The sequence below is a fragment of the Neoarius graeffei genome, chromosome 14 (genome assembly GCF_027579695.1).
Source record: "Neoarius graeffei isolate fNeoGra1 chromosome 14, fNeoGra1.pri, whole genome shotgun sequence".
In the NCBI taxonomy this organism is placed as follows: Eukaryota; Metazoa; Chordata; class Actinopteri; order Siluriformes; family Ariidae; genus Neoarius; species Neoarius graeffei.
The window spans coordinates 56,432,153-56,448,887 of record NC_083582.1 but is presented as its reverse complement, the minus strand read 5'-3'; the positions used below and the strand labels follow the sequence as shown (position 1 = coordinate 56,448,887).

The following is a 16,735-nucleotide window of genomic DNA, read 5'->3' as shown; positions in this document are numbered from 1 at the left end:
ACACCTCTGCCGCTGCAGTGTCCGTGGGGAGTTGCTGTTGTCATGGTGTTTATCTGAAGGGAGGGGCTGCTGAGATGAGGGTGGAGGAAGTGAACTGGTTTTAATCCCCAGAGCATTCACCTAATAGAGAAAGAGAAATGCCATGGGGCAGTGATGAGGATGACGGTGTAACTGTACCCCATGGCACAAACCAACCTGCAATTTCAGCCAAAGGCAGCCCATACTGTGTTTACCTTGGTCTGAGACGAGACAGGCGTGGTGCTCAGGGGGGGTTTCAGGGACGCTGTGTTAGTTTGGGGCGTGCTGATCCTGGGAGACACATATGACCGCGGGGACGAAGCATCTGACGTCAGGGACATCGGAGACTGACTGGACTGCTGGGCTACTCCAAGCAAAAGGGGGGGGGAAAAAAAAGGACAAAGGGAAGTAAAATTAAATAATAAATCTTTATGCCGTGTTTCTGATACACAGGTAGTCGTCGACTTACGACCTATGCAACTTACGACCGATCGACTTTATGACCGTCTGGTTATGACTGGCAAGTGTTTCCCAGCTGAGCGTACGACAGTTTCCACCCCAGCTCCCGGCAGCGCCTTTCGCCACGTACAACAGTTTCTGCCCCAGCTTCAGGCACATGTGCAGTCTCTCTCGCGCTCCATCGTACAGTTTCCGCCCCAGCTCCTGGTTTATGAAACGAGCAAATCCTCCCACCAGTCCGAGCGCTGCAACAGCTGATGATGACGTAGACGACCCACAGCCAAGCACCAGTGATGCCAGCGGTCACCAAGTTTTGTATTTTGCTGTTTTACATTTGTATTTTGCTATGTTTCAAACTAAAATGTTTTCTATTTTTCACACCTGTATTTCGTATTTTTTGTTTTGCACAGATTAAACGAATTGTACTGTACGCAGTGTAGTATGCAGTGTTTGACTTAAACCAAATAATGAGCCAAGGTAATGAAATAAGAAAATGTTGATAAAATAAGACTTTAAGATGATTACAATATCATTACACATCACAATATACTTACATTCATTTAACATAGGCTGACTTACGACCAGATCGGTTTACGACCGGTCAGTTGTAACCAAACGCAGTCATAAGTCGACGACTACCTGTATAATCATTTTAATGCATTCATTAATAATTTCAGATGGGTATTGGGCTTCATTGTAGATGCTTTGAAAAGAGCTCAAACAAGTTTGTTAGTCCAGTCAGACTGAGTTTTGGAATGCAAACAAAACTTAAATTTGACATCAAAGAATGGCGACCAAAAGTCGCCATTCATTCCCCCCCCCCAATTAATAAATTATTGCTCATCAGTAACAATTGGCTTTATGCAGTGTGCTCCAAACTAAACTAATTACTACATCCTTGCCAAAACGGACAACTACTCCAAAAATATCAGCTGGCTCATGATCTCGCTCAGGTAAAATATTTAATTACTTGTTCTTTTAACACACTTTCGAAAATTCCACAACTGCAGCAACACTTCAACAAATTTTGGGGTTTTTATTTATTTATTTTTTTTAAACATGGGCTCCGTTTTCCCATCTTTTTGAGTCTAAATATTTAACAGGAGATTAAAATAATTGAAATCGGTCCGGTACCAAGTTATAACCAACAACCACAAAACGGCTATACAGTGTAATCCTGATGGGCAAACAGCTGCATCAAAGTAAAACGCTTGGTTTTGCCAGCGACAGGCTCATAATGTTGAGTCTGACAGCATTGAAAGGATCCCTACAGAGACGCACCTGTCCATTTACCTCAATAACTGTAAAGAAACTACATGTCCTTTTCTGCTGCTATCCACTGTGCTGCAAACAGGAAATTTCCCCATTGTGGGATAATAAAGGTCTCATCTTAAAATGAGTGTTTCCACAGCCACTGTTTTACTTTTCTCTTCTTCTGGTCTCTGATGCAGCGCCCTATTCAGTGGCTGTAATCAATTATCACACAGGCTGTTTTTCTGATGTTTACAAAAGTCGTCATGCAGAATTTGTCGAGTCTATTTCCAAATTAATATTTAGCCAATTATGACAATATGAATGGAGTCGGACAACATGGAAAGGATCCCTTTCGTAAAACATCAGAATTTTCGCTTAAACATAGATGTGTGCCACTGATTTCATATAATAAATATTGCAAGAAATTAACCACACGACTACGTTCCATTCAGGTTCTGCACACCAGCACATGAGGTAGCTTTTATTGTCTGAAACAGCAGTCAGTCATCACCACAACGATCCGGCACCAAGTTCAGTTCACCAAACAGATATGCCAGAAAGAACTGAGGAGTACGCTGGCAAATGCAGTTCACTGTCAGCAATATATAACTTTCTCAAAAACACAAGTAGTGTTTTCAACAGTGTTAAGTGCTGTATGAGGATTAGTGAGTGGACTAAAGCAGCTGTTTAAACAGACCAGTTGTGTTTTTATGCAAGTTAAGATAAACTTGCAAGTGCGAATAAACAAATCACATCTGTTCAAATTTACAATGTCACTGAAGAGAAAGAGGTTTGATTGCAATGCTGCAGAGTGCCCTAAACACAGTCATTTTTCATTTGATGCATTTTATTTAATTGAAATAAGGTTTGTACAGAAAAACCTTTTTGTGTACCATTTATGCTAAATCAAGTTGATGCATAATCTCATTGTTTAAAAACAAAACATGGAGCAACAATTATAACATGAAAAATGAATTACAGAGTCTAGACATGCTATGCCTGAGGCTGTGTGAGAAGTGAGCAGAGGGACTGAATAACCAAATGCAAGTGTGCGTGTGTGGTGGCAGATACCTTGACTAGACAGCTGAGCAGCTTGGGAGAGAAGTGTTGTGATGTTGAACGCAGACGGACCAGCGGTCAGGATCTTGTGGAGCATCGACTGCAGTGAAGCCTGTGTTACTGCAGCTGTGAGAACTACAAACAGAAAGCAAAATAACAGCAGAATCAGAGCACGCAGTCACCAAGTAGACATTTTTAAATAAATTGTATAGTTAGAGTTCTGAGCAACTGTTCACATTCTAGCTGCCCGTCTAATTATTGGTCTCCGTTTCTCATCACATAACACTACCCAAGGAAGACAGGAGCAGTTCTTCAAGGCTGTGAGGTGACTAGTGATGGGCATAATTAATAAAAACGCTCCACAGGATTCACAAAAATTATACAAAACCAGATGTCTGTGGCACCATTAACTTCACAGAACACACAAAACTACAGAGATCTTGCAGTCACGTGACCGGAAAGTAAACAGCCGCCATCTTGTCGGTAAAAAACACAGCTGAATACTGCTGCACTCGTGTACAGAATGGATCAATTTCAACCGACGGACTACACGGCTCATTTTTCTAATGAACAGATAACTAGATATGTCTAAAATAAACGATCTACAGATTAGTGACCCTTATGGCTTACCGGACGTAGTTTTCATGACCGTGTCAGTGGATGTTGAACTGCCAGTGGAATACCCAGATGTGTATAATTACCTCATTAACTTTCCCTCGCTGTTCAGTGGTGAAGCACTGCATGCTTATAAATCTCTGGACAGTTATCTTTACAGAAATTCAGGATTTGTCAGCCGCGGCATCTTGTAAACAAGAAAATAATCCTCATTGGATAGGTAAGTCACTTAAGTATTATCTAGTATAGCACTGACCAGCCGATTATAGAATAGAATAAGGTAATTCCAGCTGTAATTCCAAATCGTCCATCTTGTTTACCATGGCTCTGGCGTTGGAGAGGTAGAGGCTTGGCAGTGGAGATTTGAGTAGCTGTTTTCTGAGCTTAGTCAACAGGCCGGCTCTGCCTGCAGCCTCGCTTTTGCTTCCGCTCCCGACGCCGCCTCCTTCGCCTGCCAGACCCGATAACAATCCACAGAGACCCCGCTGGTCTCGCCATCTCGTCTGGAACGTTGTGCATGCGATGGAAATCGCTACAAACCGTCATTTTCTGCTGGAAACCAATGTCCAGTAAGTCCATACGGTTGTAGTGGATATTGAAGTCCGGTACAGATGAACAACATGCAAAAATACACACGAAAAACATAAAAAACGTGCACAGGTAGGGAGAGCTTGTAGCCGCAGCCGTTGTAGTAGAATTGTAGTAGGGTTTTCCAGAAGAAAAGGTAGAAGCAGAAGTAGAACTAGAAGGCGGAAATATGGCGTTTGACCGACAAGATGGCGTCTGTCACAATCTGGATCGGCTGTGACGTCACATGCAAGTGCTCCATTGACAACAAATTGGTTATGATGACTAGCAAACCAAGGACTTGAATAATTTAGATATAGATATCCAAATATAGACAAGCATTTGATTGTATGATAAAATTGTAAATACTGCCACGTAAACCTACCAAAAATTAAAAGTGCCATACGTGGACCATTCTCCGACTACCGTGTTTGACCAGTTAAGGGCTTACTCCATTTCTAACCTGAGCAAGAAGTTAAACCAGATTTAGCATGGATACTTGGTTATGGCACAGCTGACTCAGCAGTAGAAAGAACAAAATGCAGGACCATGGCTAATTTACTGTCAGTACTGCCAGTCTGGAGGAAAACAGGTTCAGGGAGCCTATTTAAATGTCGCAAAATAGACATTTGGAATTAGCTTTCCAAAGGCAAAGTTCCAACCTGAACAACATTTAGTGTCCAGAAGCAGCTGTCAAAAGACAACACTTCAAAGGGCGAGGGAAAAACAAAATCTGCCAACTGTGTGTGTTTGAAATGCACCTCATTTTCACTATTCTCTAGTTTCAGTCAGTAGGTCAAGGTTACCTTCATTGATCTTGGCCATATCCACACTGGCATTGTTCAGCTGCAGTGCCGTCTGTAGCGCTGGGAGAAGCTGGCGTAAAAGGGAGGGGTCTTGTAGGATCGTCGGTGTAGCAGGGGACTGCATCACCGGGGAAACTGTAGAACTTGACACTGAGCTAGTGGGGTTGGCAGCACTTAGCCCAGACACAGCAGCAGAGGAAGAAGATGGGGTGAGGGAGGAAGGCTTTTCTGTGGCAACTACAGACTCTGTAGAGGATAAAAAGACAGAAGTCCCTTTGTTTAAAAAAAGGATCACAATCAACCACATATACACATTCAGTTTACATCTTGCATGTACTGATGCTTCAGAAATGTCCATTAGCATTCATTCATTTATTTAAAAAAAAAGCCTTAATTACAGCATACATGAAGGATAACCTGACAATGTTTACATTCTCAAATAATAAAACTGATAATACTCCAGCTATGCAACAATTTAATAGTAGTATAATGGCAAACAGAAGCACACATTTAAGTGACAAAAACATTCGGTTAAATGAAGACCAATAAGATGGAAACGAACATATTGTTCTTAAATACCAAACAACTTTAGCAAAGAGCATACGCAACACAACATAATAGCTTTCAGCAAAGTTAATCTGTGCCTAAACGTATTTTAAATCTCTCATGAAAGGGGGGGGACCTGTCTTAGTGACATAGAATAGGCCAAGTTAAACAAGTGTTTTTAATCTGAATTACTGAAAAAAAAAGTTTTTACTTAATGAGTGCGATTCCAGAGCTTAAGCCCACCGCACACCTTCCCGATTCGCTTACCATTTTGTCGGGCCGATTAAATCGCTTGCGAATCGTAAACGTGTGCGGCGACACCTCGTAGCAGATTTCATCGGTTCTGATCAAACTGGTCTTGATATTTTCAGACGCGATCTCCTTGTACGCAACACGATCAGCAGTGTGTGCGTTGTTACTATGATCTCATCGGTCACGATAATTTTAAACAGCCAATTAGAGTGCCAGGATTGATCACACGTGGACTGCAGACTGGGAGGCATCCACCTGTCTATGACATTAGTTCACCTGATTACAGCAAACGGGAAAAGAGGAACGAGGCTATGGCTGTAACCGTGTCAGCTTTGAAAATGCCTGGTAAAGTATTATAGCATTGTCAGTGGTACAGAAAATCACTTGTCCGGAATCCCGGAACAAGTTGAATTTTAAGGACGACTGAACAAATTAGAATCAATTCTTATTATTGATTTGTCTAGTTAGGATTATTATCCCTTTTTGATTCTAATATTCAAAATTTAATACTTCTCTCTGTATGTATGTATGTATGTATGTATGTATGTATGTATGTATGTATGTATGCATGCATGCATGCATGCATGTACGGAAGCCGAGAGAGGCCCTTCATATAATCTTTTTTTATTCACCTTGTTATCCCGAGATAACGACAATTAATTCAGGATCTCGAGAAAACAACACAACTAATTCGAGATCTCGAGAATACAAGACAATTATTCCGTGATCTCAAGAAAACAAGACAATTATTCCGTGATCTCGAGAAAACAAGACAATTATTCCGTGATCTCAAGAAAACAAGACAATTATTCCGTGATCTCGAGAAAACAGCTGAGATTTCTAGCAGAGCTGTGCCCCCTGTGGGTCAGACAACGAAGACTTAGAAATTGGCGGACATGTAACAGAGCAGAAATGTCTATACAGAATGAGAAATAGCCCCAAAGTCAGCATATCACAAGTCTCTTGGCGCACCTGAATGAACCACTTCTCAGCTGTTTACTCGAGATCATGAAATAATTTTGTTTTCTCAAGATCTCGAAATAACGGTTTTGTTTTCTCGAGATCTCGAATTAGTTGTGTTGTTTTCTCGAGATCCTGAATTAATTATGTCGTTATCTCGGGATAACAAGGTGAATATAAAAAAGGATTATATGAAGGGCCTCTGTCGGCTTCCGTATGTATGTATGTATGTATGTATGTATTTTTTTTGTACCATCACGTGATATCTTGAGCACGTGACCATCTATTCGGGATGAACGTGTACGATGTCTCGCAAATGTGTGCGGGGAATTTTGAACCGATCAAATCGGGCCCGTATATTCGTAACCGATCGCCCGACACACGAAGCCCCGATGAAATCAGGAAGGTGTGCGCTGGGCTTTACAAATATGCTGCCTAGCAGCCGAGTTGCGACTAATCCTCTGGACTAACAGTAGGTTTGCGTCAGCTGAATTAAGTGATCAGGATACCACTGCACTTCTTCAGGGCATCAACAAGATACACCAGAGATAATTTTGGATACGTTTTCAGATCAGAAGCAGTATAACAAGTGTTCGTTCGAGGGGAATCAAATGCTACAACTAGTATCTTGGGTAATATCAAGGTCCTTAAACTGTAGCATTTGGTTTTACAGAAAAGCCAAAAATCAACAACTGTGTGTGCAGACTTGGATTCAGTTGGGAGGAGTGTCATCGCTGCGGATGTGAATAACATTCATTCCAGCTGTGAGGCTGGATAAGAAGGAAGAACAACAGGGTAGTGTTCCAGCGAGCTTTCCAAGAGGGCAGGTCGCGAATGATTATCGCAGGCAATTTTGTGCACATCACTATAGACAAAGAACCGATCATGCAAAATTAGCCATGCTGGGCAACGATGCAAGGTAGATTACTTTCGTAAAATCAAGTAAGCAAACCTGAAACTTCAGTTAACCAGTTTAATACAATGCTTCATAATGTCAAATCCGCACACGTTAGCCTCGAATAGTCACTCATCCTTGCGCACTTCTGCTGAGTGAACAGCACGCGCCACAAGGACGTTTTGGAATCATCTGCCAGCACGCTTTTCACTGAACTCTTTCAGCACTGACATCCGTCTATCACCCATTAACATGACAGTCTAACATTAGTTAATACTACGAATAATAGTAATACTAATAGTCTTAGTCTGGGATATTAATGTTAGATTAGATCTAGTCTAATACATTAGCATTAGTGAGCAGATTTTCTATAGCTATCTAGTCTAGATCTAACAGTCCTAATTTTTGATTGAATTTGTTTAGTCCTCAACTTCTAGATCTACTTACGCTCTGGCAAAAAGAGATGCGAGGTTGTGTGAGCCCCTTGCTGCTTTTACCAATTCTTTTCTCTTTCATGCCTTTGTCAGCAATCGCTGTTTCAAAACGTACCTGACTTCACTGACTTACTGTAATAAGACAAAACGGTCGACAGAGCATATATATGACCCCAAGCTAATGGTGTGTTGAGACTGCTCAACATGCGTTTTTTCATTGCGAGTCGGCAACACTCATTAAGGTACACTTTTTGTGGCAGAACGTATGTGCCGGATACTTGGAAAGTTCTGGAAAATTATGAGTAGGGCGCATATAAATTTGGGCATGGCACTGGTACTTGAGGGCAGGGCACAGCGCCCTGGTAAAATAAACTAGTCAGAACACTCTGGAGACCAAAACCTTATTCCCTTTCAACATATTTTTCAAAGTAAATAAGCAAGTTATTTTAAGTCAGTCAGTCTTGACATTCATTTGAAAACAAAAAAAACAAACTCATTTTAATTTATACTAAAAGGTATGGCAGACACAAAAATAAAAAAATAATTTAAAAAAAAACCAACCCCCCTTTAATTATTTTTTGAGGTACACTACAAGGGAAGGTGTCCCCACACATCACACCCACAGGTGGGACTTCCCCAAACTGTTGGCATAAAGTTTGTAGCACTCAAGTCCACAGATCAACCCCACCAAACACATTTGGGATGAATTAGAATGCTAACAGCACCCCAGGCTCTCACTTGAGTTCAGTGCCTGACCAAGTGCTCGTGTCTCAATGAGCAAACATTCCCACAGACATGTTACAAAATCTTGAAAGCTTTTACAGAAGAGCGCAGACTGTGAAAACAGCAAAGGGGAGACCAACTCCAACATTAAATGGCCAGTTTTGGAACGGGCACATACAGGTGTGACTGTCAGACATCCACAAACTTTTAGCCATAGTACAACCACGATTCCAAAAAAGTTGGGACAAAGTACAAATTGTAAATAAAAACGGAATGCAATAATTTACAAATCTCAAAAACTGATATTGTATTCACAATAGAACATAGACAACATATCAAATGTCGAAAGTGAGACATTTTGAAATTTCATGCCAAATATTGGCTCATTTGAAATTTCATGACAGCAACACATCTCAAAAAAGTTGGGACAGGGGCAATAAGAGGCTGGAAAAGTTAAAGGTACAAAAAAGGAACAGCTGGAGGACCAAATTGCAACTCATTAGGTCAATTGGCAATAGGTCATTAACATGACTGGGTATAAAAAGAGCATCTTGGAGGGGCAGCGGCTCTCAGAAGTAAAGATGGGAAGAGGATCACCAATCCCCCTAATTCTGCACCGACAAATAGTGGAGCAATATCAGAAAGGAGTTCGACAGTGTAAAATTGCAAAGAGTTTGAACATATCATCATCTACAGTGCATATCATCAAAAGATTCAGAGAATCTGGAAGAATCTCTGTGCGTAAGGGTCAAGGCCGGAAAACCATACTGGGTGCCCGTGATCTTCGGGCCCTTAGACGGCACTGCATCATATACAGGCATGCTTCTGTATTGGAAATCACAAAATGGGCTCAGGAATATTTCCAGAGAACATTATCTGTGAACACAATTCACCATGCCATCCGCCGTTGCCAGCTAAAACTCTATAGTTCAAAGAAGAAGCCGTATCTAAACATGATCCAGAAGCGCAGACGTCTTCTCTGGGCCAAGGCTCATTTAAAATGGACTGTGGCAAAGTGGAAAACTGTTCTGTGGTCAGACGAATCAAAATTTGAAGTTCTTTATGGAAATCAGGGACGCCTTGTCATTCGGACTAAAGAGGAGAAGGACGACCCAAGTTGTTATCAGCGCTCAGTTCAGAAGCCTGCATCTCTGATGGTATGGGGTTGCATTAGTGCGTGTGGCATGGGCAGCTTACACATCTGGAAAGACACCATCAATGCTGAAAGGTATATCCAGGTTCTAGAGCAACATATGCTCCCATCCAGATGACGTCTCTTTCAGGGAAGACCTTGCATTTTCCAACATGACAATGCCAAACCACATACTGCATCAATTACAGCATCATGGCTGCGTAGAAGAAGGGTCCGGGTTCTGAACTGGCCAGCCTGCAGTCCAGATCTTTCACCCATAGAAAACATTTGGCGCATCATAAAACGGAAGATACGACAAAAAAGACCTAAGACAGTTGAGCAACTAGAATCCTACATTAGACAAGAATGGGTTAACATTCCTATCCCTAAACTTGAGCAACTTGTCTCCTCAGTCCCCAGACGTTTACAGACTGTTGTAAAGAGAAAAGGGGATGTCTCACAGTGGGAAACATGGCCTTGTCCCAACTTTTTTGAGATGTGGTGTTGTCATGAAATTTAAAATCACCTCATTTTTCTCTTTAAATGATACATTTTCTCAGTTTAAACATTTGATATGTCATCTATGTTCTATTCTGAATAAAATATGGAATTTTGAAACTTCCACATCATTGCATTCCATTTTTATTTACAATTTGTACTTTGTCCCAACTTTTTTGGAATCGGGGTTGTATATACCCAAAAAACTCTCTGAATTAGAGTTTCTGAGTGCACACGATTGTGGTCATGAGTTCACACACAGACATGAATGTAATCATGAACCTGAATATTATGGCAATTCTGGGCTTTCCATCATTTCTTTGAACTGCTCTTTTTTTCTGGGGAAAAAAAAAATGATTGTACATCTTTAACAGGGGAAAAAAAACCAAGAACTTGGGTGTACAAGTTTTAATTTACATTGGGTTTTCTGAAATCAACACAGGCTCAAAATTACACATGCAGCACACTGATTTGGTGAAATCGCTTAGAAAGTTTCACCTTGACTTTTGGTAACCAACAACTTCTGGAAGAACACTAGTTGGATATTTGACCACTACTCCTGGAAGAATTGGTAGAGTTCAACCAAATGTGTGCATTTCCCGACACAGACCCAACTTTTAAGCGCAATCCACATAATGTCAATCAGGTTGAGGTCAGGACTTTGGGAAGGCTATTCCAAAAGCTTAAATGTTAAAGTACTCTAGCCATTCCACTACCAGCTTTGAAGTGTTGGGGGTCACTGTCCTGTTGGAGCACTCAATCGTGTCCAGTCTAACAGACGGACTAAGGTGATGCTGAACACAAAAGGTAGTCCTCCTCCATTATTCCATTCATATTGTGCAATGCACCAGTTCCACATGCAGCAAAATGATCCCAGAGCATGATGCTACCACCACCATGCTTAACAGTTTGTACATTCTTCCTCTGTACCTCTGGTCTATGGGGCCAAACAACCAGATCCTCGTCTTATCCGACCCTTTTATTAAAAAATAAATAAATAAATAAAAATAAATAACCCACTATTTCTTCCAGAAGCCTTTTCCTTTGTCCGTGTCCAGATCTTCGCACATTAATAATAAAAAAAATTTAAAGTGTAATAGTTGATCAAAAGGTTTTGAAAAGTGTCAAGACAGTGTTTTATACAAGTTGGGGGAGAGAGAGAGAGAGAGAGAGAGAGAGAGAGAGAGAGAGAGAACACCCTACTTCAATTCTACGTTTTAAGTTACTAGCACAAACATAAATGCCCGGTCCCACAATGCCACTTACTATAAATAAATTGGCTCCCTGCAGTTTGTGGTTGGTAGTCACACCAGATCAATAAATGATACCGACAGTGGTGCTTGAAAGTTTGTGAACCCTTTAGAATTTCCTATATTTCTGCATAAACATGACCTAAAACATCATCAGATTTTCACACAAGTCCTAAAAGTAGATAAAGAGAACCCAGTTAAATAAATGAGACAAAAATATTATACTTGATCATTTATTTATTGAGGAAAATTACCCAATATTACATATCTGTGAGTGGCAAAAGTAAGTGAGCCTCTAGGATTAGCAGTTAATTTGAAGGTGAAATTAGAGTCAGGTGTTTGCAATCAACGGGATGACAATCAGGTGTGAGTGGGCACCCTGTTTTATTTAAAGAACAGGGATCTATCAAAGTCTGATCTTCACAACACATGTTTGTGGAAGTGTATCATGGCACGAACAAAGGAGATTTCTGAGGACCTCAGAAAAAGCGTTGTTGATGCTCATCAGGCTAGAAGAGGTTACAAAACCATCTCTAAAGAGTTTGGACTCCACCAATCCAGTCAGACAGATTGTGTACAAATGAAGGAAATTCAAGACCATTGTTACCCTCCCCAGGAGTGGTCAACCAACAAAGATCACTCCAAGAGCAAGGCGTGTAATAGTCAGAGAGGTCACAAAGGACCCCAGGGTAACTTCTAAGCAACTGAAGGCCTCTCTCACATTGGCTAATGTTATATGTTCATGAGTCCACCATCAGGAGAACACTGAACAACAATGGTGTGCATGGCAGGGTTGCAAGGAGAAAGCCACTGCTCTCCAAAAAGAACATTGCTGCTCATCTGCAGTTTGCTAAAGATCACATGGACAAGCCAGAAGGCTACTGGAAAAATGCTTTGTGGACAGATGAGACCAAAATAGAACTTTTTGGTTTAAATGAGAAGTGTTATGTTTGGAGAAAGGAAAACACTGCATTCCAGCAAAAGAACCTTATCCCATCTGTGAAACATGGTGGTGGAAGTATCATGGTCTGGGCCCTTTTTGCTGCATCTGGGCCAGGACAGCTTGCCATCATTGATGGAACAATGAATTCTGAATGATACCAACGAATTCTAAAGGAAAGTGTCAGGACATCTGTCCATGAACTGAATCTCAAGAGAGGGTGGGTCATGCAGCAAGACAACGACCCTAAGCACACAAGTCGTTCTACCAAAGAATGGTTAAAGAAGAATAAAGTTAAATGTTTTGGAATGGCCAAGTCAAAGTCCTGACCTTAATCCAATTGAAATGTTGTGGAAGGACCCGAAGCGAGCAGTTCATGTGAGGAAACCCACCAACATCCCAGAGTTGAAGCTGTTCTGTACGGAGGAATGGGCTAAAATTCCTCCAAGCCGGTGTGCAGGACTGATCAACAGTTACTGGAAACGTTTAGTTGCAGTTATTGCTGCACAAGGGGGTCACACCAGATACTGAAAGCAAAGGTTCACATACTTTTGCCATTCACAGATATGTAATATTGGATAATTTTCCTCAATAAATAAATTACCAAGTATAATATTTTGTCTCATTTGTTTAACTGGGTTCTCTTTATCTACTTTTAGGACTTGTGTGAAAATCTGACGTTGTTTTGGGTCATATTTATACAGAAATATAGAAAATTCTAAAGGGTTCACAAACTTTCAAGCACCACTGTATAGCCCAGGCCTGGGTTTATTGGGGAGACTGCTTCTGGAGCAATTTTTAATATTTAATAAAAATAAGTGGGGGAAAAAAATAAATATATATGAGAGAGAGAGAGAGAGAGAGAGAGAGAGATGTTTTATTCACATATGTGATTTTCCATGCAATAAATTAATAAAGTAAACATCAATGAAAGTAAGGCATTTTAATGATGAACTTTGGTAGTCCAAACATTTAATTGTTGCAGGCTTTTTAATTTTTTTTTTATCCGTATGAAATCAGTAACGTACTGAAACGTCCATGACCAATCCGTAAATTATTAGCATCCGTATTAAAATCCGTAACCGCCCCATCTTTTGTATCCTTTATTATATTTCCGTAGCCCATGACCTATCCATATTTTGTCCGCCACTGGAGTGTGTGCATGGGTTGTTTTCAAGTCCAAGCTGTACTGTATGATCCGGAATAATGCGTTACTTTTGGCCCTTTTCCACTACCCTTTTTCAGCTCACTTCAGCTCGCTTCAGCTCACTTCAGCCCGACACGGCTCGCATTTCGACTACCAAAAACCAGCACGACTCAGCTCGTTTCAGCCCTGCTTAGCCCCTAAAACTCGCACCGTTTTGGAGTGGGGCTGAAGCGAGCCAAGCCGTGCCGAGTGAGGCTGGGGGCGTGAGCAGACACTCCCCTGTGCACTGATTGGTGAGGAGGAGTGTCCTCACATGCCCACACGCCCCGCGAGCACGCTGGGATCTGTAAACACCGCAAACCCGGAAGAAGAATAATTACGAATTACGAGAATTTCTGAAGCCTTATGCGCCTCGCCTCATCTATACGCTCTTGCCAGTATCTGTCCGCGTTGTCGGTGACAACAAGCCACAGCACCAAGACCAGCAACACTAACGACTCCATGTCCTCCATGTTTATTGTTTACTATTCGGGTCGTGAGACTACCGCTTAAAAGCCCACTGATGTCACTGTTTGCGCTGCTTAACGACATCACCTGACGTCCACCCACTTTCGCTAACTCCACCCAATGTGTCCACCCACTTCCAGCCAGCACGGTTCAGCGCGGTTGTAGTCGAAATGCAACTCCAACAGCCCCGCTCAGCCCGACTCAGCACGGCACGGCTCAGCCCGACTCAGCCGCGTTTGTAGTGGAAAAGCGGCATAACTTGGAAAAAAAAAAAAACTTCCATGACTATTCCTAAAGTTGCATGCTTTTGAGTGGCAGGACCAACCAATATTACAGTCGGGATTATAAGTGTGGCATGACCGCTCCAGAATGGAACTAAATTCAGGCATAGGTCTAAGTCATCGTTATCGGTGTTGTGGGACCAGGCCCTAACAATTGTGTGGCCCTCAACAATGTCTGTAAGCAAACAAATCTCATGTAAAAATAACTTTTTCCACAAAAAGTAAACAACTATTTAGAAACCAGGTTTTTTTGGGGGGGAAGGAGGAAAACATTATATTAATTTATACCACAGCACAGTTAAATTCTCAAATCTGATTGGTCAGGTGGTGAGCAATATTTTAGTACAACTGCACAGCTTTGACAGTTATGGCTGTAGCAAGCAACGGATTAAAAGCAGCATATTAATATAAACGTTTCAACATTAACAGCTAATAGACACACTGGTATGATGAAGGTGCCCAAGCATTTTGCTTAACAAAAATATCACTGATGTTAGCACACATTTAAAGTGCTGATGACACGTTTTTGACATCTTTGGCGATGTTTTATAACAAAAAGTAATTCCCGATGATCCATATATTAATTCACGAAGGCGCCTATTTTACAAGTTATGATAAAAAACGCGGCTATTTGGGCAAATTTGATGGGGCTGCAGCACCCAGGAGACGAAAGAGGAGGAGGAGCTATATGACGTCAGCGAAAGAACCTTCCTCCTAACTTACCAGTTTGCTGTTGATGCGGCAGGTGTTCAGTTTATCATTATTAGTATTTTTATTATACATTATTTTATTTATATATATATATATATATATATATATATATATATATATATATATATATATATATATTTTTTTTTTTTTTATTAGTTATTATGCCTTCGCGTTGTGTTGCCGGCTTTTGCTCCAAAACCCACAAGGATGGGGCAAGTTTATTCAAGTTTCCCAGAGATCCCGAGCTGCATGCGAAGTGGGTGAGGCAAGTCAGGCGCACTCGTGACAAGTGGGAGCCCTCACCAACATCCGTCCTGTGCTCTGAACACTTCGATTTGGATTGTTTTGACACCCTTCCCAGCTTAAAAGAATCTCTTGGGTGTTCAGTTCAGCACAAACGTGTGTTGTTACCATCAGCAGTGCCTACAGTATTCCGGAGGGGGTCTACTAGTAGCTATGCTGGATCCAGCAGTCGCCTGGGACAAGGCGACTCCTCCAAACACAGTCCCCCTGTCAGAACATGTGTTGAGAAACGACATAAGATAAAAAGGTACGTAGAGCTATAGAGTGCTCCGACATGATGCTAAAAATAGTAACCATGCGGTCTGCGCGGCCATCTTGGAAGTGACTCGCTCCAGAGCGCTCATAGAGTACACATTCATGATAATCATAAATGTAATCATAAAGTCGGCATGATATCAGTCATGTATTTGCTTGTGAAAGCTTGCGGTTTTCATGTAACTGCCGCCTAGCAACGAGAGGCAAAGGGTAAAGAGGGTAGGCTATCATAGATTCTATTCGGAAGAGATCAAAACATGATTGCTTAAAAATGAGGTATTTTAACAATTTGCATCCGTTTTGTGATTATCGTGACACTTGTGTGTTCTATAGAACTGTATGTCTTATCAGCACATCGAGGATCTTCCACCGGAGGCTTTAGCAAGTACTCGTAGCAACACTACACTTTACCCTTTGCCATGCGTTGTTAGGGAACGGTAGCAAGTACCCCGATGACCGACTTCAAGAATATGTAGAAAAAAATTTAGAAATTATACTTTCCAAAAGTCATTTGAGCTTAGTGTATTGCATTTCCATTTATATTGTAGGTTCTTGCTGATGTTTTTGCGGAGTATGACGCAGCTGCTGAATCAGAAGCTGTAGAGTTTGTATGTACTAGTTGTGAACATTCACATTATTATCAATCTCATTTATTTAAAATCAGATAAAATCATGCCATCATGATCACTGCTTAAAGTACCAGTATTTGGTTGTTGAAGAGCTAGCACTAGAGAGTTCACCGGCGTTTTCATGCGCCATTTCCATTGAGTAGAACAGCCAGTGAACCGCAGCGTGTTCTTCCGCTGACGTCACAACATGGCCGCGAGCCACGGACCCAGTTTTCTTGCGCTGTGCAATTAAAAGTTGGATATTCGCGTAACAACAGCTTCTTTTCACGTAATTATAACAGAAATCTAACATGTTTGCCATGTTGTATAGTTTATTTAAGAAATTGCATAGAGTCATGTTCGTGTCATCAGCCCTTTAAACAAGAGAATTTTCAGGTTTCAGCACTTTGCAAAGTTCTCCAGTTCGGGAAAGTCTTCAGGTTAGGTGTTGGTGCCTTCCTGTTTCATGGTAAAATATTGGGCTGTGGGTTTTGGTTTTTTTTTTTGAAAGAAAA

The 16,735-nt window shown here is 41.3% G+C and overlaps 1 protein-coding gene across 3 annotated transcripts in view; it reads right to left on the bottom strand.

Annotated features, from left to right (window-relative positions):
* The window catches only part of waca (WW domain containing adaptor with coiled-coil a), a 61,136-nt gene that overhangs the window by 6,632 nt on the left and 37,769 nt on the right, over positions 1 to 16,735 (bottom strand). For all 3 annotated transcript variants that reach the window (XM_060940084.1, XM_060940083.1, XM_060940085.1), the window contains 4 exons: positions 4,779 to 5,024; positions 2,803 to 2,925; positions 234 to 382; positions 5 to 120 (listed from right to left, as the gene is read on the bottom strand). In XM_060940084.1, the coding sequence (XP_060796067.1) occupies positions 5 to 120; positions 234 to 382; positions 2,803 to 2,925; positions 4,779 to 5,024 (634 nt within the window). The remainder of the gene's footprint in view (positions 1 to 4; positions 121 to 233; positions 383 to 2,802; positions 2,926 to 4,778; positions 5,025 to 16,735) is intronic.